This window comes from Hoplias malabaricus, chromosome X2, assembly GCF_029633855.1.
Source record: "Hoplias malabaricus isolate fHopMal1 chromosome X2, fHopMal1.hap1, whole genome shotgun sequence".
NCBI classification, from domain to species: Eukaryota; Metazoa; Chordata; class Actinopteri; order Characiformes; family Erythrinidae; genus Hoplias; species Hoplias malabaricus.
In genome coordinates, this window is record NC_089819.1 from 9,928,376 (window position 1) to 9,952,411 (window position 24,036).

A 24,036-nucleotide genomic window follows, 5' to 3' on the forward strand; every position below is an offset into this window, starting at 1 on the left:
TATGTTTCAGTCAAGTGACATAAACGAACTTTTTCGATAGTGATTTTCTAATCGATTGTAAATCCAGTGTATGATGCATAATTGATATTCAAACCAACCATTGCTAACTCAGAGCTCCGGTGATCACACAATGAAAGTAGAGAAAGCTTGAACATGCTTCTTGCAGGACATACATGTTCAGATGTCAGAATGTTGGCTGGCTTCATGTCACTAGATAGATCGATGTACTTGGAGGAGAACACTAACTGCCCAGTTCTGTTAACTAATAGATGCCTGCATTGGGATGCACCATGCGGAGTGAAAGGGTTGGGGGGAGGTTTTGTTGGCCATCAGCCCAAGGAGCGTTTAAGCTCTTCAAACAGCTCAAGGCAATGTTACGAGCTGTCGTTGTGAATCCAATAAAAATAAATGTGAAAGCTACCATAACTTCAGCGGTTTTACAAGCGGTGAGTTTGTGTATTAGCTCTGCATTTTGTGGTGATTGACAGGTCTCTAAGGCCAATCAGCACTCTGTGGTTTTACCCGTCATAATTTAGTACCGGCTCAACTCGAACAGGGATTGAACAAGTACCGGGCTCCTGGGACCAGGTACCAGATTTGGCCAGTGGAATAATCGAGTCGTGTAGGTTCTGTGACGTGGAAAAGTGCTATTCACAATAGGACCAATTGAGGCAGTTCTGCTGATTGGCAGCCTGTTACACAGTTGTTTTTGGAAATATTTTCCAGATGTGTCAGCTCAGTTTCTACGTGTGTTTTAATACAGCAGTTCAGTTATAAAAATGCAGGCCCAGGTGTGATCTTGTAATGTGTGTAATCTGTTTTTACTTGGTGCTGGACATTAATTGGGAAATTTCAGTTTGTTCCTACTGTAATTAGTCTACATTCTTAGCTGTAGTGTAGCTGTTTTGTGATCACATCTGACGTCTTGAGTCCATCCCATAATTATGAGTCCTTTCATCCAGTTCAGGGTCGTTGACCCAGAATCAATGGGCGCAAGGTGGGAACACGTCCTGTAAGGGGAGCCAGTCCTTCACAGGGTGACATACACGTTCACACCTATGGACACTTTTGAGTAGCAAATCCACACCAATCTCCTCACAGTCGTTAAGTATCTTTATTAAATATCTTAATATCTAAAGTGGCAGAAAGAATTTGATCTGTATTGTGCAGATGAAATCCCTCCCCTGTTCAGGGATGTGGGATGCGGGTTATTGTTTTGGGATTCTTGCCATCTACTCCCACAGTGGCATGATTAAGACTGACGATGTCCTCCATATTAACATGTTTAGATCAAGCCTGATCTAATGCTCCATGGTCAGCCATCTTGTTTAACATAAGATCAAAGGAAGAGCTATGCTTTGAATTCAGCGAGCTCTGGGCTCTCCAGTACTGGACTCTTCATTAGAAGCTGATATATATATATATTTTTCCCCAAAGCCTTTGCACCAAAGCAATCAAACCCAAAAAAAATGTCCAGTAAATTAGTTTCTTATGTTTGTTTGTTTTTTTATTTCAGATGTTACTAGCAAATAGTAACAAATCCAACAGATTTACATATAGTTGATTTTCCATGTTTTAAATCCATTCTTTTAAACCACAATTTAGTAGCCCAATTTCTAACAAAGAAACAGCATAAAAATGTCCATTTTTGATTATATGTAAAACACAACGGCTTTCCCAAAGGCAGCAGGTTCGAAAGTGTTCGTTTGTGTGTCTATGAGAACACACCTGAGACACAGACACAATCAGTGGGAATGATTTGTAATGATTTTGTGTGTATATGTTCTGCAAACAGATCATTATTGTTGGTATACATTTCATAATAAGACCTGTTATGTCCATACAACTGCATGCCTTTAAGGCTTCAGCCATTTGGTATTCTCCTTAGAGCTCACAACTCCGATATATACATCAAAGAAGCATACAATGTCCCATCACAGCCTCTGACATTAGTAGCAGTGATGAAGGTGGCACCGAGTTAAATTAAGGGTTTTTGTTCTCGAGGAGAAGTCCACGAGCGTGTGATAGCACCCAGGGGTGTGCTCCAGTAACGCAGATGTTGTGCAAATCCTGTGCATTTCAGGCAAACGGCAATTTTATGATTTGTGAATCTGCACAGAGCGGTGTGAAACCTCCATTATTGGAACACAGCCCCTTTAGTCTTTCACAGAATGTTCCCGACTGCACCCATTTGGCCTTCTCTCCCAACTGATGTTGAAAAGAATACTCCAGTGTTGAACAACTTAATTTTTACCTTCTGTATTTGTCTGACTGAGGCAAAGCAAATGGCAAAATACGCCGACGACATTCATGCCACTTGTGATAGAACAAAAAACAGCACAGCTTGAAAATAAATGTATGTGAGTATACTTTGAATGTAATAAAAAACGTGATTATTGCTACACATGATTTCTTTTACAGTGATTATTATATCATATGGGTGATTAAGGTCAATTACTATGGACAATAACTTTTTATGCATTTGCAAATAAGAAAGAAACACAGACCTGCAAAAAATATTGACTCAAAACACACTTCCATTAAATCTTCCAACTGCTTTCTATAAGTGTACACATGCACCTATAACCAATCACGCGTTCATGCTTTGTCCACAAAATTTGACTATGCAAGATGTTCATTTCAGTGGAGCCTGCAACGATAGGTGCTTCTGCCTCGTCGACTTTGGGCGAGTGATTTTTGCATGTGAAATATTGTGTTAAGTTCAACTGTGGTCACTTTGACAAGCAAATTTGCTTCCTCAAACAATTGCACTGCTGCTTTGGCTGTGCTGACTGCTGAGGGTACAGGCCTTTGTACAGGGTCGAAGGACATGGAGGATCCAACTCTGAAGGAACATTAATGTAAGTACTGTATAAGAGCTAATGTTTTATAAATATTTCTTGCCCACTACATTCAAATACATTCCTGAAAGGGAGGCGACAGGACTCACTGTCATTTTACAAGACAACAAGGATAACAAATGTCTAGTGTGTCCATTAGCTTCTATTAAAAGTTTGTATATGCACTTTTACCCTTGAGCCTATTTACTTGAACAGGAAAAGGACACACGGACACGACAAGCAATTAGCCTCTGGTGGCAATTATTTATGTAGGTGAACTTTGACCTATGAATTCATAAACTTGGAAGCAGAAGGCAATTAAAAACGGGATTACAGACGGTTGTTTCTTATTTCTGAAAACAATCTGAACTGAAAAGCTGCTCCTCAGCCCACAGATTGTCGCTCCTAGATCACAACTGCAAAAACATTTAACTAGTTAAACATCAGTAGATGCTCACAGAGCTATGTGTCGTACAAATTCACTGAATATCAAGAATTTACCTAATTTATCCTCCAACCCCAACAAAGAAAAGAGCAAAAGTTACTGTCTGGTGTGACCATGGCTTTACCATCATAACAGAGGCCAGTTTGCAGATGGTTTAGTTTTATCTGCCCACTGACTTGTACTGAAGATGTGCTTTGAGTCTGTGTTTATTCTGTTCTTTTATAACAACATGGAAATTTTAATATTAATGTTCCAGGAAATAAAGGCTAGGTTGAAAAACACTGAAGTATTCCTTCAAACAGGGCAGAAAGAGTAGTCTCGTTCACATATGTTTAAGTAAAAGGAGATCCAGCAACCAGAAGGCAGGGTATATTTGTGTGTAAATGGGAGTCGATGTGTGTTCTGAGAACCAACATTACATCAGTTCTGAAAACAGTCTTGGGAAGGAAATGGACGTTTAGTTTGCACCTTTTTTTTTTTTTTTACTTATAACAAATAAAAACAAGACAAAAGCATATCCATACAAATAGCTTCAAATAAACCAACATCACCACGCCCTCCCGACCAAACAAAAGCCCGGTCCGAACTCTCTCTCTCTCTCTGTGTCTGTGGACAGTGACGACACCAGTGAACCTAACATAGCCATACAGACCCCCTCCCCGAACTGAGTGCTCCATTAACAATCACTTCACTTCTCTCACGGCTACATTTTCTCATGCTACCTTTTCTTTTTAGGGGGAAAGAAGGCCTGGAAAATGATTAGGAGCAGCATTCCACATATTGAGAATGAATAATCCTATTTTTGTTAAAAATTATTTATTCCTTTATGTTTATTTATTCATTTTTTTTGGTGCATTTCATTCAAGTATTTCAAAACGACGTCATTTGCAGGTCACAAAGGATCCTGCACTGCACTAGTAAAATAAGAGAGAGAGTTTAATATCCCCCTCCTAAAAACTACATTCAGACACCAAAATCCTTCAAATCTCTTCACTAGCTCTGAATATAGCATCCTCCACTTCCCATCCCTCGTGAGTGTGATGGGAAATACAGAGCGAAGCTTTCTTCAGAACCTCTAGGCACAGAAATGACTAGCTTTTTTCTTCTCGTACTACTGTGTTGTACCATTACAAGTTCACCAGAACAAATAACTTCCCTTTTCAATATCCTTCACTTTTATGCACTTTTTTTTAAAACATATTAAATTTTTTTATTCTGTAAATATACATTACATTTTTTCCACTGTTGCAAATAAATTAGTTTTGAAATTGCAAAATATGTCCAAACACAATATTTTTGGAAATCTAACAGCACAATTTTTTAATTCAGAATGTACACAATTAGTCTAAAGTACAATATAGCTCTAAAACTATAGATAAACACTACTGTGTGCAAATTAACTATTACATAAAAACCCACAGAGATAACTAAAACCACTACTTAAATATATTTGTCTCTCTCTATATATATCTATGCTCTGACATATATTTAGATTAAATAAATACTTTGTTACACATATAGATTTCTTTCTGTAAACTATGTACAAAGAATGACAATGTTAAGCTGAAGGGTTAAACAGCTGTAGACATGCATGAGGACTAAAACCGCAGTGCAGTGCCTCAACTGTGAAGGACGGACAATCGTGTGAGCACAGAAACTCATACACAAGCGAGCTACTTGGAGAAGAGGCTGAGAAGGTCAGCCCCAGTGCTGCATGGGTAATTCAAAGCCCCTTTGCTTTCCCACTATTCCAAGCAGGCTCTCCCAATGAAGCTACTAACCACAGTGCTGTCCTCCTCTGCTGTGGAATGTGCTTACTTGCCTTTATTACTCATTTATTCCTTCATATCCTCTTCCTGAGGATTCTGACCAAAAACAGCTGAGCAGTAGGAACACAAACGCCCACTCGTGCGAGGGTGCATTAAACGTCACTGTCCACAGAGAGAGGAAGAGATGGAGCAAGCTGAACTCCGAATTTCAACCCACCCAAATTCCCTCCAGCCCCTACCCACACAATCTCATGCTGCAATATGTTCTTCAACAATGACCCAACGTCTTCAGTTCACTTCGGTTTACTGCCCTTGGTAAAAGAAAAAAAAAAAAATTCAAGGTGGCAAGGTTGAACGTGTTAAAAGCAACGAGTCAAGGTGAGAAAAAAAATACATAAGGATAGCTGATGTTTACTGCCCCCTCACTGCCCTGACACATCAATAACATTCTAGTTAGAAGATGCTTGTATACGAACATGAGAACTGTTCCCCTTCCACCAATTCTTCAAAATTCCAGCATCAATCAGTGGTCGAGATATAAACAAATCACTGAAAGGAGTTTGAAGTGAAATAGTTAACTGCAGTGAAATGATTTCATTACTACACAGTGGTTTTGATCTCCACAACAAAAATGTAGCCATTTTAACTGCTACCCAAATGGACCAAGATAATAGGAGTACTTTTATAATAGTGATAACAATTTATATAATATAAGTTATCATTATGTTATAATAACTGTGTTACTAAAATGATGATATATGTATATTACTTCAAAAATATCATAAATCAATGATATAATCCACGTTCAAATGTAAAAGCCATGTGGCACTGAGAGGCATTAAACACACTGAATGCCTAAACCACTGTGAGTATTTCTCTAGAAGATTCCTGTAGAATGAAATATTTCACAACACAACACCCTCAATGACCTGTTTGAATCTCAACCATTTAATAATGTAAAAATGTAAAAAATTCTGTGGAAAGTTCTTTAAAAACTGGCCTTGATCTCATGGGGTATTCAGGAGCATGTGAATTCCAGTCTAGCAGGGTCAGTGTACAGCACAGGTTGGTGATTTTCGTACTGAGTCTGAGTTGAATCAGGTGTGTCTGAGCTGTTAAATCATCCAAGAGTTCTGGATACTGGCCCTTTATCGCTGGAACAGAACAATGTAGTTCAGACAAACACTGCTAATTTGGCTAACCAGGAGTGAGTGCATGGCAGCATTAGTTACTCCTAAGCCATATTATCAATATTTGAATGAACTATGTTGCTATTTATAACACGGGACACTGCGTCTGTGCATGAAGGGCACCTTACACAAATTCCTCGGAGAACAGTAGTAGTAGTAGTAGTTGCTGAGAAGAATGACATCACACCAGTGCTTGGTAAGTGTCCCATGGTTCCCACTGCAGTGAGGTGGGGGTAGATGTTGGACAGTGCAGGAAGATATTTCTTAAGACTAGCTAAAAGACTACACCTGATACATAACTAGATTAGCTGCAGTCCCTCGGAAGAGGGGAAAAAATAAACCAACGATGACGATAACTATGACATGCCCGCACACCTTTAGTTGTTTCGTTATTGTTTTTATTGTTTTGTTTTGGTTTTGTTTGTTTTTTTTTTTTGACCCAAAATCGTTCCTGCTGTGTGATCTGAGCTCTTGGTAGAAGCAGCCCTTTTCTCACTGATCTCAGAACAGTTAGAATTGTCAGACACAAACAATAATACTGATCTCAGATCTGCGACAAGTGGCAGCTTGCACCAACAGATTACTCTTAAGTGCAAAATTCCATGCTCTGATAGGTCAGCTGACCAGTCAGGTGACCTAGCCCTGTGTCTGGACGGTCCAGTCTGATTGGAGGAAATGGAAGGCGGTAAGAGACTGCGTATGATTGATCCAGAGAGAAGTTGAGTAGGCAGTGGGTGTGGTATGATACACATTCTCTGGTATGATACACACCACTTTCAGGGGTGTTCAAAGGTCCAGCTCTTTCAGAGCTTTCAAAAGGGATAAACAAGCGCCTTCTCCGATACTGGCAAGGATGATGGTGAGGTAGGGGCAACCAAAGGGAAAGAGGATCTGGCTGGATGACAGCAGACAGTAACCCGCTGCCCCTCTGCAGCTGATTGGATGGTGCAGAGTAATGACAGGAGGGGACTGGAGAAGGTCTAAAAGGCAGGTCAGTGATGCAAGGGGGAGTGGATTTACAGGCTTTTTCGGCCAAATTTTGATTGGATATATAAGGTTTGGCTTCCAGAGACTGTGGAGTACGCTCTTGGACTCTCTAATCTTCAATGAGTTCTGTTCTTCATATGCATCTAGAGGTGGACAGGGATTATGAAGAAGTCCTGCTTTTACCCTTCATTTCAATGTACTCTCTATCCCAAAGGTGAGAACGTCCATAAACCTTTTAGGTTCATATGCATCAGGTTTCTCAGAGTAAGAGTAATGATCTGCTCAGCTCATCTCAGCCAATATCACTGTATTTGTAATGATATACGGTGCATAAACTGAATCTAGATCAGTGTTCTTACTTTGATAAAAATGTATCAGATCCAAGCCCAGTGAGAAGAACCATTCTTGTTTCATCCATCCCATCCCAGACATGAGAGAAAGCTTATTCATGGTACAGAACCAGGACCTGACTGAATGAGGCTGGGAACTGAATGGAGTTTACTGAGGTGTAGTGGAGAATGCAGGCAGGTGGAGACTTCAGGAGCAGAGGAGGAGGGGATGTGCTCTTATAGACTGCAGCCCAGTGCAGGGTTTTTCTCCTGAGTGTTGCCAAGGCGGCGGAGGCTGGCGCTGGAGTAGCCCTCATCACTGCAGCTGCTCCGCAGGCTTCCTCGCTCATCTGAGTCACTCACACTGCTGGTGCTCCATTCCAGGTCCCCCAGAAGATAGTCTGTACCTTCTACATCCACATCCAGCTCTTCTGCAATAAAATACATTGGAACGCACCTCAGTAAATACAAGCCCCACCCAGGCTCACGTTTGCTTCATTACAGCTCCAAAAAACCCTGATCTAAGTAAACAGTGACCTGAAGCCAGATTTTACCTGGCTTTGTTATTGTTAGGGACTAAAACAGAACAGAAATGTGTCCCTAAAGATGGCTTTGTGAATCTTTTACAAGGCTTTGGATACGTCTAAATTATATTAATTACCTTACAGTTTCTTACAAATGACTTGAAATCTGTAAATGTATTACTAATGAAATATTGTCACAATAAGCACTGTATACATACACCTGCCATATTATTGTTATTTGACAAAATTTCATTACAAATTATTCAAACATTTGTACGCATTTGTATGTGTTTGTGGAGGTGTTTACATATATAAGTTTACCTTGGTCAGAGTCGGATTTGTCTGATGAAACAGTAGAACCCATGCTGTCCATGCGCGTACGCTCAACTCCAAGCTGCTCAAGTCGTCTGCGCAGGTGCCTCTGCTCCCGCTGAAGCTGGTCTATTGTGTGCTGTGCCTTCCTCTCACTGTCCTCCAACCTCTGCAGACATACACACATAGAATTTTTTCAAAGTACAAAACATGGAAAACCTTAACCTGTACTCCGTCAGATGTAAGGCTAAAAGATATAAGGCTTGATATAGAAGTAACATTAATATTTGTTTTTTTTTTAATGGCACCCATAACAAAACATGTCCTAGGCTATTTATCCCTGGCCAAGTGTCATGGTTTCCCAAGCCACCCTCAGCCCACATTTATGCTCCATTAAAGCTATAAATAAAAATAAAACCTGAACCAAAAACAAACAGAAAGATTTATGTACTGGTTAGATGCCTCCAAGGACTCCAGTAGTAAAGTACTCTCAGGAGTAAAGTCTGCCAGGAATCATAATTTTCAATAATGATGCCATAAAACAAAAATCTCCTAATCAATTTAATTATTTTACTGTTCAGAATGCAACTAAAAATGTACAATCTCTAAAAAGGTTCAAGAGAATGAACAAATAACAGATTCTAGTTTATCACAATTTACAAAAACATCCCAAATTTTCCAGAAATGGGGTCTGTAGTAATTGTAAGAAATTAATAAATAATAAAAACAGAGAAACAAAACACTGATTGTTTTCTATTTAATTTTAATTTAATATTTTTTTTGATCCCTTCATTTTCATCACTCAATAACTCATCCATACACACCTTGATGTGTTCCTTGGCCTTCATTAGTAGGCTAAGGGTAGTGTGCCTGTTGGAGTCTGGTCCCAGAGGCACCAAGGATTTCAAGCGTTCCAAGCATAGTCGTAAATGTGCCCGTCTAAGAGGAGAGACAGAGGCATGGGGGAGGGAGAGAGAGAGAGAGAGAGAGAGAGAGAGATGTAGAATTTAATTTCAAGTGCAGTTATGATCGCGGAAAAATGAAACCTGCACACTATTCAATGTAAGGTACCATATTACTTCTTAACATAATACACACACAGTAAGTGTAAAGATTCATGCCCCAAATCCATGTTACACATTAAAGAGGTTTGTTTATGTATTACAAAATCTGAATCAGCAAGATGTGTTAATTACCACACAGCTCCAGGTCACTGTGACATAGATCAGAATACAAAAACATGAAAGCACAGCCAAAAGGATTAACAGCCTGTATCAACTGTCCGTATCATAAACTGCTTTATAGCGTTTTTTATATATATATATATACACATATATATGGAAATCCAGATTTAAAATGCTTGAGGGATGGTGGAAGTAGTCATTTCAGTATATGAGCAGCCACCAACCAGCCACGTTTTCTTAGAATTAAGGTGACCATGCCTCTTTCATTTTGTCATTTTGTTTACTTCAGATTGTTTAGCTGTTGAACATGTTTTATTCCAGCTAAAGCAAAATGTTACCCTTTACTCTTTTACCACATTCCTCTAGAATCTTAGAACGCTGTTTTTTCCAGATCTCTGAAGATGACCCTTAAAGTCTGAGAGTGTAAAGTCAATTCTAAGCTTGTCCTTAACTCGACACTCTGTTGTTACAAAGCTGAAGAAATTCTGGATCATTTCTATTGGCCCATAATGAGTTCAACAGTTTCAGGTTCTTGGATGTAAATTCTAGAAAAGACGTGAGAACTTCTTGATAATCAAGAATAATTTTGAATTAGAACTGTACAAAGTCTGAAAATAATAAAGCAAATGAAAATTCAATGTTATTACTTCTATAATTTGCTGTGTTAAGTTATATGTCAGGTGGCATATTCTACTCAAAGGTCTCAAATTTGAAAAAGAGAAATGACAATGATGAAAAATTGATCAAAGGATAAATGTAGTGATGACAGCAATCCCAGCATTTGAGGGTGTGGTGGGTGGCACTGCCCATGTGAGATAGTGTTATGCAACCTGCCTGCAGAACACTACTGCAACTGAAAACACACGGAGGCGTGGGTCACAACCCAGCGATTTCACTGCCTGTCTGCCTGTTAGCTATGTGTGTGTTTGGCTAACAGAAACTGTGTGTGTGTGTTTTCCTATTTAGAAGAAGATCAGTGTGTGTGTGTGTATTTATGTGTGGGCAGCTCTTTGTGAGCCATTGCATTAAACTAAAAACACAGAAAGAGAGAGAGAGAGAGAGAGAGAGAGAGAGAGCAAGAGAGAGAGAGAGCGAGAGAGAAATAGTTGAGAGCAGGAGCAAGAGGGAGTGACATATTACTATTCCAGGGGCAATTTTCGCTGTCCCCTTCAAAAAAAAAAAAAAAAGAAAAAGAAAACACATCTCCTTCAACAAAAGGTGAACAAGTCAGGCTTGTAATCACGCAGGTTAGAATGCCAAGGTTTTTAATGATGCTAACACATTAAAATTCTGAATTAAATAGACTTTGGATTCTGTAATAACCTAACTACCCAAAGCTTTAGAGACGTTCAGCCTATTATTATAAGTGAAGTGTTTGTGGGTGGCATGAGGCTCCACATTCACAGGGCCCAAGAGAGTGGGGTTAGGTGATATTGTTTAAATTCAGTTGGCAATACCTTTCAAATATATCAAGCTTTTTGAAGACACAGTTTACAAGGTCTATTTTGACACAATGTTTTTGGTTTGATGGTTCTCTTAAAATGAGGCTTAAACAGTATTGTTAACATTACCCAAACAGAAATCACATTTCTAGAAAGAGAGAAATTTTGTTTATTATTTTTTTTTCTTCAAAAGGCTGTAGCAAGTACAGAAAAACTAAATTGAGGGAAAAAAAAAAAAAAAAAAAAAAAAAAAAAAAATATATATATATATATATATATATATATATATATATATTTTTTTTTTTTAAACTGAAGAGCAAGGCGTAATTTATACTATGGGAAAAAGAATGTTGCTTGAAAGCTTTGAAAGAGTTTCAGGCAACAGTAGCCAGCTGTGTTATTTCTTGAAAATACAGCAGCAGGGGTGTACGGCCATGAAATAGTAGCTCCGTTGAGAGACGAGGGCATTTTATGCTTATACTGATGGAAAAAGTAAACAGTAGGCCATCAGTTCAACTTACCCCAATTCATTAGGAAAAAAAAAACAAAAAAAAAACACAAAATGGATCCCAGACACACTTCTATGTCTGAACACAGGGGGCTGCATATTCTTTATACACACACACATCCTTTTTTTATCAGAAACATGATTGCTGTGACCATTCTGTAACTGTATACTAAAAGAAGCAGAAAGCCAAAACAGGTTCTACTTATATTAGTTTGACTGAAAAACGCTAGATCATTAAAGATTACACAACATCTCATTTACATTTTAAACACTTATACTGCCATAATAAAGCTGGCTGAATGATGTCTTTTGTGAAAAACCTTTTTATGCATACACCCACGCTTGATACTGGCCTTTCAAAATCTTGGTGTTATGCAGAAAATGTTCTGGTGTTCTGCTTGCACACCTGTATCCTGAATTGTGTAGCATCCACAATTTAAAAATGGTTTAAAGTAGATACGTATTTTCTTTTTACTTAAAGTTTCCTTCACTGATCCCTGTCGTTGTGTATTTTATAGGTACTTCATGTATTTTTTACACTGGGTCACATAAGAGGTTAGTTTTATGGGTTTTATAATAAGAGTTTTATTGTCAATAAATTCTTATTTTTGGTTTCTGAGTGGCACAATGATCAAGCGCTGACCCCACTGTTACTTCAGCCTCTCTGTGGCCTTGCTTCTCCCTGATACTGACCAGTGGGGATGCCTGTAAGCGCACATAACAGAACTAGCAATTAGTGTCCCGTTCTAAGAATGTAAAACTGTCCAAGTGGTGCCTTCCTCCCAACATCACATGATAGGGTGTTATCAACAAGTGGGTGGAAACTGGCCTCTGAAAAACTGAAAAAAATTCAGGCAAAAAGCTCACCCTCACCCAAAGAAATTAAAACTATTAATAAAATGCATATGTTTTGAGTTTCTGAGGACAAAGTAAACATACATTTTACTCATCTGTCCATGTAATTATTATTTTGGGTCATTTCATGTTCTGTGAGGGGCATTAAAATTTCCAGATGGAAACTCTGGGGATTGCACATGCTTTGTACAATGAAGTGAACAGCTCAAGGCTGCTGCAGCAGTGAATAGGATCGATGAGCTCTGAGTGAATGATTAATGGTGAATGAAGGCTGGGGTGAGTCCGCAGAAAGGTGAGTTCAGACTGAGAGCTCTGCTTATTAAAGGTGGATCTGTGCAAACAACTGAAATAGAATAGATAAACATATACCTGTCTCTGCTGCACAGATGACCCACATAAAGCCGCACATGCACAGGGTCACATCTGAGGCAGGGCTCTCTCATTTCAGCATTTGCATGGTCCAAAGGGCAGTGGGGTAGGATTACATAACCTCTGAACACGCTACCACCGCTGTGACATAACTACAATAAGGGCCCTGGCGTTTGTTAAACAAACATAAACTCCGCATACACATTCTTACTGCTGCACAAGGCATGCTGTGGTTCATGGGTCGTAGGTGATGGGTCACAATCACGTGGGTCAAAAAGGCATGAGCACAGACTTTCTCTCTCAGGGAGCCACGCTCTCTCTCTGTCTAATGATATTACTCTCGCGTGTGCGAGCTGGCTTTTCCATTCCAGGGCTGCACATGTGGAGAGCAGTGATTGGTCAAAGCCTGCTTTGAAGTAGTCACTGGGATGTGGTTATGTCTTGGGCAATATACTGTCAAAAACAATACGCTAGCATTGGCGTCATACTGTGTTTCAGTGATAACTAACAAGGCTCATATTCCAGAGAAATTTTAAACATGGTAATTTTGGGCTGATATCCAGATATGTAGATTTCTTTTTATGCAGCCTTTGTTTTTAGGTTATAAATAGTGGAATATGAATAAAATGCAGATGTATTAACATTCATTCATTCATTCATCTGTAACCGCTTATCCAGTTCAGGGTCGCGGTGGGTTCAGAGCCTACCTGGAATCATTGGGCACAAGGCGGGAATACACTCTGGAGGGGGCGCCAGTCCTTCACAGGGCAACACAGACACACACACACATTCACTCACACACTCACACCTACGGACACTTTTTGAGTCGCCAATCCACCTACTAACGTGTGTTTTTGGACTGTGGGAGGAAACTGGAGCACCCGGAGGAAACCCACGTGAACACGGGGAGAACACACCAACTCCTCACAGACAGTCACCTGGAGCGGGAATCGAACCCACAATCGAGCTGTGTGACTGCGACACTACCTGCTGCGCCACCGTGCCGCCCCTGTATTAACATTTTTACACATTTTAACTGCTTTTCCAAAGAACAACATATAAATAATCTCTATAAAATATCTAAATAAATATATAAATAAAGCAATGGTTTGAGGCTAACAACCATCTGTCGATACTGATTTGATTGTGAATATCATGGTATTTTTAATTCTATAGTGTGTTCTTTTCACATAATATTCCAGACTTGACAATACTCAGTAATTTACGTTATATTATTCTAGTTTAACCAGGTAGGTTCAATTTCCTTTATCCAATAGTGGTTTCTGTTTGACTATTGTTTAAAATACACGGTTCCCATTGGTTTAAACACTCAATGCAAGCTATGTTCTCTTATTTAAGCAGATCAAAGGAAGGATAGTTCCTGTACTTTAATAATGCTAACTTACATATCATCTAATAAATGAGGAATGAAAATATTCTTTTTATCAGTATCACACAGCAGTAGGTCAGGACTCCCACACCCACCTCTGGACCCGATACTATGCTATGACTACATATACATAATGTGACCTTTTTCCTGGCATATATGTAAGAGACCTCACGTACATATATCTGTCTTCTGTAAAACTAACTTATTGCATTAACTAACAAACTAACAAGCAAGAGAGTTCTTACACTAAAAATACAGGTACTGTCACTGCCGAAAAGAAAGAGTGCAGTAACAGAACTTGCTGGGGAGGGAGGGGAGGGGGGAGAGGGAAGAAAAAAAAAAAAAAAAAAAAAAAACCTTACTTGAGAAGATAAACACACTGTGCAGGTCTAGGCCCACGTGTGTCCAGCTCTCACCAAACATTCATATGGACTCAACACCATCACATGTATGCCAGAAAACAGTTCACATTAGCGACCTCTGACCCTGCCAGCTGTAAATTGCTCTTTTCCATCCCCCTGACCTTCTGACCTCTAAGGAATTGTCTTAACCCCTAGTGGTACAGCATGCAGGCAGAAGTGCAGTTCTATAAGGCTCAAATTACAGTTAAAAAGCCCCACCCCCAATCCTGGTTTTTAAAGAGAGCACACAGTGCTGCATTAGCTGATCTAATTACACTTCTGTCTCAGCCAGGATGCCCCATTGTGGTTCCTTTTTGACTTAGAAAGAAAATGAATGGAAGGTGTTTTCAATTCCTCCTGGGGAATTGTTAAATATTCCCCACTCTCTGCCTCCTTTCCTGCGTTTGCTTGTGTGTCATCGTGTGTGTGTGCATGTCTCCTAAGTGAAATGTGTCAGTGCTAGGGTCAGATTTGGCACATGGTAAATATCTGCAAAATGTGTGAAAGGGGGAGGTTGCTGAGGCACTGGGAACAGCTTGCACCAGTACTGGTAAACAAGATCATACTGTACAATTCTCGGGCCAACTTCGCTGTGTGTTCCCAGAGTGAAAAATTACATCACACAGTCGTATCAGAGCACTGTAGTACCCAGACCTAAACAAATAAATGTTTTACATTTACATTACAGCAACAAAACATTATCTAATTGCATTTAGCAGGATGTTTTTAGTTTCTTCAGGTACAGTTACTTTGGTTCAATTTTACACATAAAAAGCATGTCTGCTTTGTATGGCTGGTGCCAAGCATGTTTACATTTATCCATGCAGTTTTCATTACTTCTGGCTACATTAACCTTGCAGCCCTACTGCAAAATTTGGGTTACCAAACATGAACTTCAAACATGCATTTATTTGTCACTATTCAACATAAAATTATATGTGTCTTCAGAATTTAACCCATCCACACAGGCAGCTATTCCCAGAGCGCAAGGACGAGTTGGGGGTTGGGTGACTGGGAATAGCTGCCTGCCACTCTGGGTGTGTGTGTGTTCACTGCCCTCAGTGCACTAACGTGTGTGTGGATGGGTTAAATTCTGAAGATACCTATTGTTTTATGTTGTGCAATGACAAATAAATGCAAGTGATGTTCCTTCATCCCCCACACTCTCAATTTTCCTGCTGGTCATGGAGATTGAACTGACAACCTTCAGTCCCAAACCTGCTTCTCTAACCATTAGGCCACATCTGTCCCACATCTTGATTAACTGGCTACATTTGGGGTAAAGGGGAAATCATTTGTCCTGGTAAAGATATTCCTTTAATTTTTACATGAATTCAACTGTAAAACTTTGTATTATAACTTCTGTAAACTCTCTTTTACTGTTTTTGTAATGTCCCTGAGTGTACAAACCTATTCAAGGTTAGCCTACATACATTTCTTATGGAGGTACTGCGGTGAGCCGCTAGCTTACTACTCGTTATAGCTCTCCTAGGCTGGAAGCTATTGTATTGCACTGCAATTAGCACTGCATTTTGAGTCAATTTTGCAGAATCTGCCACTGTCTCTCAATGTGTCTGCTTTTCTGTAAATGAGGACAAAAGCAACTCTTTAAATGTGAGCGCTAAAGTAGACCACTGTAGCTGTGGAACCACGCAGCACTGTGGGCAGCTGAATATATGCAGATCCACAGAGGCAGCCATGGCTAAGCCTGTTTGCATGAGAGAGACAGGGTACACCCGCTGGCAGAGAGGGGATGTGGCAGGAGCTGTGCGCATTGTTAAGAGTTTTAGAGTCAAAAGAGTTCAGACGCCTGCTAGTGCACACTGCTTGGCCGCCATGTATTATTCAATGCTGTCTGCAAGCCGAGCTCGAAGCCCTATGTGTGCGTGTGTGTGTGTGACCCATCTTAGCTGGAAGGAACTGCGGAATACTGGAAAGGGCATAGTGAGGAAAAAAGTGGTTCGTTAGTGTAGCCAAGATACATTGTCACTCATACCTTTTCTTCTGACACAAATTAAGACAGACTGTGATTGGGAGCCACTGAGCTACAGCTAAACTGAACTAATTACACTGTCAATAAGGATCCTCTACTGAAAAGCCCTTGCACAGTAAAACTGCACTCAATCTGTATTAAATGCCCTTAGAAAAATCTCTACTGTCAGAACAAGCCATTCCAAGACTAAGCCATCAAGCTACTATGGAATTATATTAAACAAGAATGAGACCACAAAAAGTGTAGTAGTTGGAGTGTAGCTTGATGTTATAACACAAAAGGCTGTCAATCTAATAATTCAGATGAAAATACTGTCCTACCCATCTGCTTTACAACACTAAACAATGGTACACGAGTGGTGTGCGGTAGCCTTAAGGCTTATTTATTCAGAGATTACTTCAAATTAGTAAACTCTGTGGAACTAATGTGCTTGTTTTTTTAGATGTGTGAGTAGGAAAATGAAGTCTGGAGCTACATTTAGAACTTTAAGGTTGGTTTCCTGCAAAAGGGATTAAACCAAGCATTGGAAATTTTCCACTGAAAGAAAAATTGAGACCATGACTAGGTTTAATTCAAGGCTGGGAAGCCAGCCTTTAGAATTTTACGGGTTATATCATGCCTGACTCTTATCAAACCAGCCACAGAGACATTTGCATTGGCAAGGAAAGAAGAAAAATATTAAATAAGATTCTGTACCTTATCATTTTTCTTAATTAAGATCAGTCTCCAGGGTATTTGGTGAGCATGCATGTCAGTTTTGTCCAATGAATCAGATTTTTCATTTAGAGCTGGAATGATGAGTGAAGGGGGTAGACAGGGTGACTGTGGATCTAAATTGCCTTTTTAGATACGTATTGGATGTATATGTTTTGTAATGATTGTTGCCTGGTCTTTAAATATTAAAATAAACGTATGAATTATCTGCATTATTACAAAACAAGACTGTATTTAAGGCATTAATTAACAGGATAATGGTCTCAGAGTGACTGAAATGGGTCTTTATTGGGTTCAAATCAGTCTAAAGGCAACAGTCTAAAGAACACTTGTCCAGAAACCCTAGCTACTTGTTTCGCTTTTGATGGTAGGTCATTTACGTTATCAGGGTGGAACACCCATGGGATGAGACTTCACTGCTGGCTACATAATACAGTAATTAATAAGACTACAGAGGGGCAAGAGCATAGTCAGACTGGATGATCATTATACCGAGATGGCGGTGAAGCAAAAAGGACATACCTGTTCTTCTCCATTTCATTGTGTGTGGACCTGGAGAGAAAGGGAAAAAGAGGAAGTATAAGGGGAGAGGGGGGAGTGAGGGAAAGAGAGGGAGAGGGGGAGAAAGAGTGAAGGAGTGAAAGAGAGAGAGAGAGAGAGAGAGAGAGAGAGAGAGAGAGAGAGAGAGAGAGAGAGAGAGAGGTTACAATCACAGTATTTCTGCATGAAAATTATAATAGTCTCTCAGAAAGAATCCTCATGTGGTCATTACTGATTTGAAGTGTTCAGTGCAGAGGCGGATGACGGTACAAAGAATCACTAGTACGCATGTGTATGTGGGAGAATAAGAGGGCTGTTTGTTGCAAAACTAGCCACGCACACAGCATGAAAATTATAAACCCAGACACATGAAAATGACCGGAAGGATTATCCAACATTTGAAGCCTGTATTGAATGCTATTAACTACTGCATAGCAGAGAGTTACTGTGTTAAAAGTTTGTGCAAAAAGCTAAGTGGGGCTGGACAATATAGATTAAATTTAACCATATATAATATACTATACTATGCAGCTGACATAGTTTAGTAGGTAACAGGGCTTTTCCCCGCTCAGGCAGGCACACCATTTGCTATGGATAAGAGCATCTGCCAAGCATATAAGGTAAATTTATATTTGAACTGTAGAGATTTTATTATTGTATAACAAAAAAAGATGGATCATTGGCCCAACAGGTAGTGTCATTGCCACCATAGTCCAAAAACACACTGGTAGCCAGACTGTTTATTCAAAGCGTCCACAGGTGTGAGTGAATTTTTGTTTGTGTGATGCCCTGTGATGTACTGCCATCTTGTCCAGGATGTGCTCCTGGCTTCTGCCCAGTTACTCTGGGTAGGCTCAAGATCCACTACGACGACAAATGGGATGAAGCAAACAAATGAAGTGAATTTTAAAAATAATGTTTATAGTTTAATATAATGTATAGACATTCAATAATGTATTGCTAAAATGCCATGATGCTGTGATATTTGCTTTTTATTTTTTTCATAATTAAAACTAGGCTTTTGTGAGAATAGGGATGAATAGGGAAGTAAAAGGAGAGGCTTATGTTCTGTATACACTTGTGTACAAACCCCAGGAGATGTGATTTTTGGGAAACTGTTATAAGAAACATTAGGCTTTAAAAAACAAACCAACCTAAATAATAAATCAGTTAAATATGTAAGTAACTATAGGTAATATTCTAGTTCAGGGTAACTAATCTTATCCACAAAGGGCCAGCATGGCTGCAGGTTTTCATTCCAACCGCACAGGAGCACACCAACAACTGTTTATAGACAGTAGTGGGTTTTCCATCTACCCAAGTTCTTGCGACTTATAAAAGAAAAAAAGAAAAACTTGAATGGAAAAGGCCCAAAATTTGCAAAAACACCTAAATATCGCAAAAAGTTTTACGCTCGGGCGAAGTGGAAAAATTTGATTATCACTAAAGTACAAATGCGCAAAAGAGAGATGGAAAAGGGTTTTTCAAATAAAAATTGACTGGGCATGTGCCGGAACCTTGGACTGACCCCGCAACCATGGGCTTTTAACAGACCACCCCCTGGACTCTCTGACCTCTCCTCTCCACACTCACACCAGCACTACCTGAGCTTCTTATTTTAGTGCATGTGTTGATTACTGTACTCATATACAGCTCTGTGCGAAAGTGAGAGACCACAAATTTTACATTCCTCTCAAAAAATTAGGAAGAAGCTTTATACAACAGAAAAGACGCAGACGCCCCAACAAATGAATAATAAATCAAGCAATTGTGTTTTTAGATATAAACAGCTGTAAAAATTGTTCTGATCAAAGCAAAAAACAATGCAGAACTCTCCATCTCTCTCGTTTCAGTGATCGCAGAAAGCCCACGTCATCTGAAGGTTATTCACAGAAGTGTAATGAATGGAAAAACAGCTCATTTTGCTTTTTTTCTGCCAATATTTCTTTATTGGGCATAACATTTGCAAACGTTTTGGATGGAAACCCAGCTTGAGACTAGTTGATTAAACAAGAAGAATCAGGAGTTCTACTGCTTAACTGGAATGAAAATGTGCAGCCAAACCAGCCCTACATGGATAAGATTAATGACCCCTGTTCTGGGGTCTACAAATGTGCCAACGTTTAGTGATTAGGTTTCTATTAATATCTTTGCAATTGTACTCTTTGGAGGTTATGAAGGAGTTCTGAGGTACAACTGACATCACCTGCCTCTCACCATGTGGAATAGGTGGATGTCATTTCTGACTAAGATCTGCAATTGACTAACAGATACTCATGAGCGAAAATATGTTTTCATAAGAGAGATAAAGTTTTCAGATTTTTAGATTTAGGGACAAATTATGCTTTTTCACCATACTCTAAGTCAAATGGAGTATCCTAGAAAACAGATTGATCTGACAATGTTTATATGAAACATGGTACTGGCCCATGGTGCTGGGAGTTAAAGAAGATACACAAAAATTGAGAAAATGTTCTTTGATCCCTAAGTGTTAAACAGTGACTTGTATCTTAATTTAAATGTAGTCTTAATTTTTAATACAACACAATTGTGCTCAGAAACATAAATGTAAAATCAGCCATGATGATCCTGGTCTCTGCCATGTTCCTGGTACACACACAGCACACAAACTAAGCAACTCAACATAACATAAATAGGACCTCAGATTTCTGTGACACTACTGACAGATGTCTACTTAATCCAAAATTATTTTACCACAATGGAAAATAAGCATATAACATATATAACATAATATTATATTGCAGTGGTAGCCAGTGTTACAACGCAAACTAGAAAGAGAGAGAGAGAGAGAGAGAGAGGTATAGAAAGGGAGAGAGAAAAAGAGAGTGACAGGATAAAAGGATATAAATAAATATATATATATATATATATATATATATATATATATATATATATATATATATATATATATATATATATATATAGAGAGAGAGAGAGAGAGAGAGAGAGAGAGAGAGAGTGAGTTAGTTGAAACCTACTGTATAATCCTGTGGTGGTGAACACCCCACACACTCAACCCCCCCATCTCACACACACACACATACACACACACACACACACACACACACACACCATGACTAAAAGTCACAGCAGTCCCAGAAAATGAGGTCAGGCTTTTCTCTGACTCTGAAAAGGAGCTGTGTAAACTCAAATCAAAAGGGGGAAGATTCAATGGCTCTTCTGCTATCCCCCAAACACAGACAAACAGACAGACACCCACCCACACACACACACACCCTTCGTGTCTCTCCATTTGACCTCCGGACACCCCGAGTTAACCCTATATCTAAAAATACACCATCCTCTTTAAACACCCAAGGGCTTCTCTTGTCACCACATGCACCAGTAGTATCACTAGAATGAGCAGCACACACTCAAAAGCTGGGAGAAATTTTTACAATTCCATATCCTTATATTTCCTTTGAATATTTTATTTATTATTAATTGTTTTTCTGTTCTGAAAAGACCATAGCATGTTCTGCTTTATATTTTATATCCATCCCTGCCCTGAGTTCCACTTATAACCTCTGTGTGGTTTCATGCACCCAAAACTTACATGTAAACAGGCAATTTGTTACTCTGCTTTTAAATGACATCTGTTGTGATTGGCTACTTCGAATCTCCTTTAAAAAGCAGTCTAGGCTGAAATACTTTTTATAACTTCAACATGAAGGGATAGAGGCTAGTGTACTGTAACCAATACTCTAGTATATCAACAATATGTAACACCCAGTACAAACACAAGCTAGTACTCCACCAAATTTCAAAACATCTTATCTCTGCACTGCTTTCTGAAACACATGCCATTTAGACGCCAAAGACAAACTCAGAGTGGTATAGGTGGTGCCATATGAAGAGAGCTTGGCTAATGCGATAACCATGTGTGAGAGGCACGCTAAGGGGAATGTCTCAACTGCCTTTAGGGAGAGGTGTATTGTGGGTGTGTGTTATGAGTTACCACTGACATAACCTACTATCTTACAGTACAGAGGCATTTACTGTACACAAAGCCAACTGTTGCATCATATAAATAAACACTACCAATTGACAAAAAGACTACACTTATAAAGGTTTACAAACAAGTTTAAGAGTAGTTAATATTATAGTAATTAAGTCATACATAATTTTAATAATTAAAAATCTTATAATAAAAAGGTAAATAGTGAAGTGTTGTTTGCAATAGTGAGCCCACATTTAGTTTCATCTAACATTCATATTTGCCACACATAAAAACTCACTGTCGTGCCTTTTTATTTATGCACATGCTGCATATTAATGATGTGTAATGAGTTTTTGACCTGTTTTTTTAACCATTATTACACATTCATATACTTTCGCAACTAATGCTTTACACTTTTAAAATTTGTTAAATCAGGTTTTGGTTTGTTGGTTTTTCAAACATGCCCAACTTGCCAGTGGTTGATTAGTAGAAATACACTTGTGGGCTAAGCATGGTTATGTCATTTGAATTTAGTGCCTGTTTGTAAATCAAAGACTTCCTATGTTCAAGTGTAAAAACCATTTTGAAAATTTCTAGGAATTCCAAACTTCTGGAAATTACATGGACCCTGAGGTCCAAACCCAGTGCATTCTCAAAACGGAGCATCCCCCCAGTCTGTGCATATATTGTGTAGTATCAGCTATTCACTGCCATTGCATACGCCACTGAGCATAGCATTTGCAGCCTGAGATGATGCTCTTCTCTCTACATGCAGAGTCTAATGTTTTTAAGCTTCTATTTAGACATATTAATCATGTTGAAAGATCTAAATAAGTGATGGAGGGACTTCCAGATGGCATGTGTTCCTACTCGTTGGCCCTAGCTCCAGAAGATCATGATCCTGATCTGCTGCAAAGCCACAGCCAACTGTGACCAGGAGTCCTTGCCCTCTGTACACAGAGACAACAGTCGCGTAAATATAACACGAATAATGTGTTACAAAAGTTTTGAAGCTAAGAGAACACAGCATAACTCCTTGTCTGACACCCATACTGAAACCATGAATATTAGGTTCATTCATTCATTCATTCATCGTCTGTAACCGCTTATCCAGGTCAGGGTGGTGGTGGGTCCAGAGCCTACCCGGAATCATGGGTGCAAGGCAGGAACACACCCTGGAGGGGGTGCCAGTCCTTCACAGGGCAACACATACTCACACATTCAAACCGACGGACAATTTTTTGAGTCACCAATCCACCTACCAACGTGTTTTTGGACTGTGGGAGAAAACCAGAGCACCCGGAGGACATGGGGAGAACACACCAAACTCCTTGCAGACAGCCACATGGAGCGGGGCTCAAACCCACAACCTCTATTAGGTTCATAATGATACAATATTTGATATTTACCAAAGAGTCTTTGATGCAATGGACTGAACTGTATTCCCTTGTGAGCAGTTCATGAGTGAGTGGAACCACCATATGGATAACATTTAGTTAAATATACATGGGTATTTGAGTTTTTGAGTATATGAACGTGTTACTAGCCAGTCTCTGTTTAAAAATGAGGCATTTGCAGCACTAAAGTACCATGCTGATGATAAGCATATAAAAGGTATTTTCCAACTACTCAAATACTTTACTACCACAAAGCATTTTAAACTCAATTTAAACCATATTTTCTGAGTGAGAGCTACAATTGAATAATTCTATTACAGTGTTTGATCACATTAATTCATTTTTTCCAGCTTTTTCAGTCTGATGCCAACATGAGATCAGTGTTGTTTTTAATAAATGTGGATTTGAAAAGTGCTTGGGACATGCCCCATGAAAAACTAGGTTAATATTATGTGAAGGTCTTGCATATGATGATGAGAGTAGGAATGCAGTATTATAATCTGCTGGTTTGGGACAGTACATGCTGTTCTGAATGTGTGTGTATATGTGCGTGTTTGTTGGGAAGAGGTAGGTGGAGAAGTGTCATGTGTGCAATGGTGGAACTGTAGGACTGTACTGGTTGCTCCAATCTGGCAATGGTGCAGAACAGAGGGGGAGGGAAGGAGATGAGATGAGCACACATAACACTCCCACCCTTCCCCCACAAGCCATCAGGAAATGCTACCAAGCCAGAGAAGGGAGGAGAGAGAGGAAGAGAGGGAGAGAGAGGGAGAGAGTGGGAGAGAGAGAGAGTCTTCTGACACCTGACCCATATAACACAAAAGCTTACTATTCAAAGATGTATATTGTCACTATCTTATCAAAATCACTCATCTTATATTTTATT

At 39.3% G+C, this 24,036-nt stretch overlaps 1 protein-coding gene across 2 annotated transcripts in view; it reads right to left on the reverse strand.

The window, feature by feature from the left end:
- Positions 1 to 1,086: 1,086 nt before the first annotated feature.
- LOC136676777 (max dimerization protein 1-like) overlaps positions 1,087 to 24,036 on the reverse strand; it is a 33,418-nt gene continuing 10,468 nt past the window's right edge. The window contains exons 3-6 of one of the 2 annotated variants that reach the window (XM_066653996.1): positions 17,775 to 17,804; positions 9,221 to 9,335; positions 8,406 to 8,565; positions 1,087 to 7,988 (exon numbers count right to left, since the gene is read on the reverse strand). In XM_066653996.1, coding sequence (XP_066510093.1) covers positions 7,798 to 7,988; positions 8,406 to 8,565; positions 9,221 to 9,335; positions 17,775 to 17,804 — 496 coding nt within the window. In that variant the 3' untranslated portion in view covers positions 1,087 to 7,797. Of the gene's footprint in view, positions 7,992 to 8,405; positions 8,566 to 9,220; positions 9,336 to 17,774; positions 17,805 to 24,036 lie in introns of both variants that reach the window. The other variant, XM_066653995.1, reaches the window with a different exon arrangement.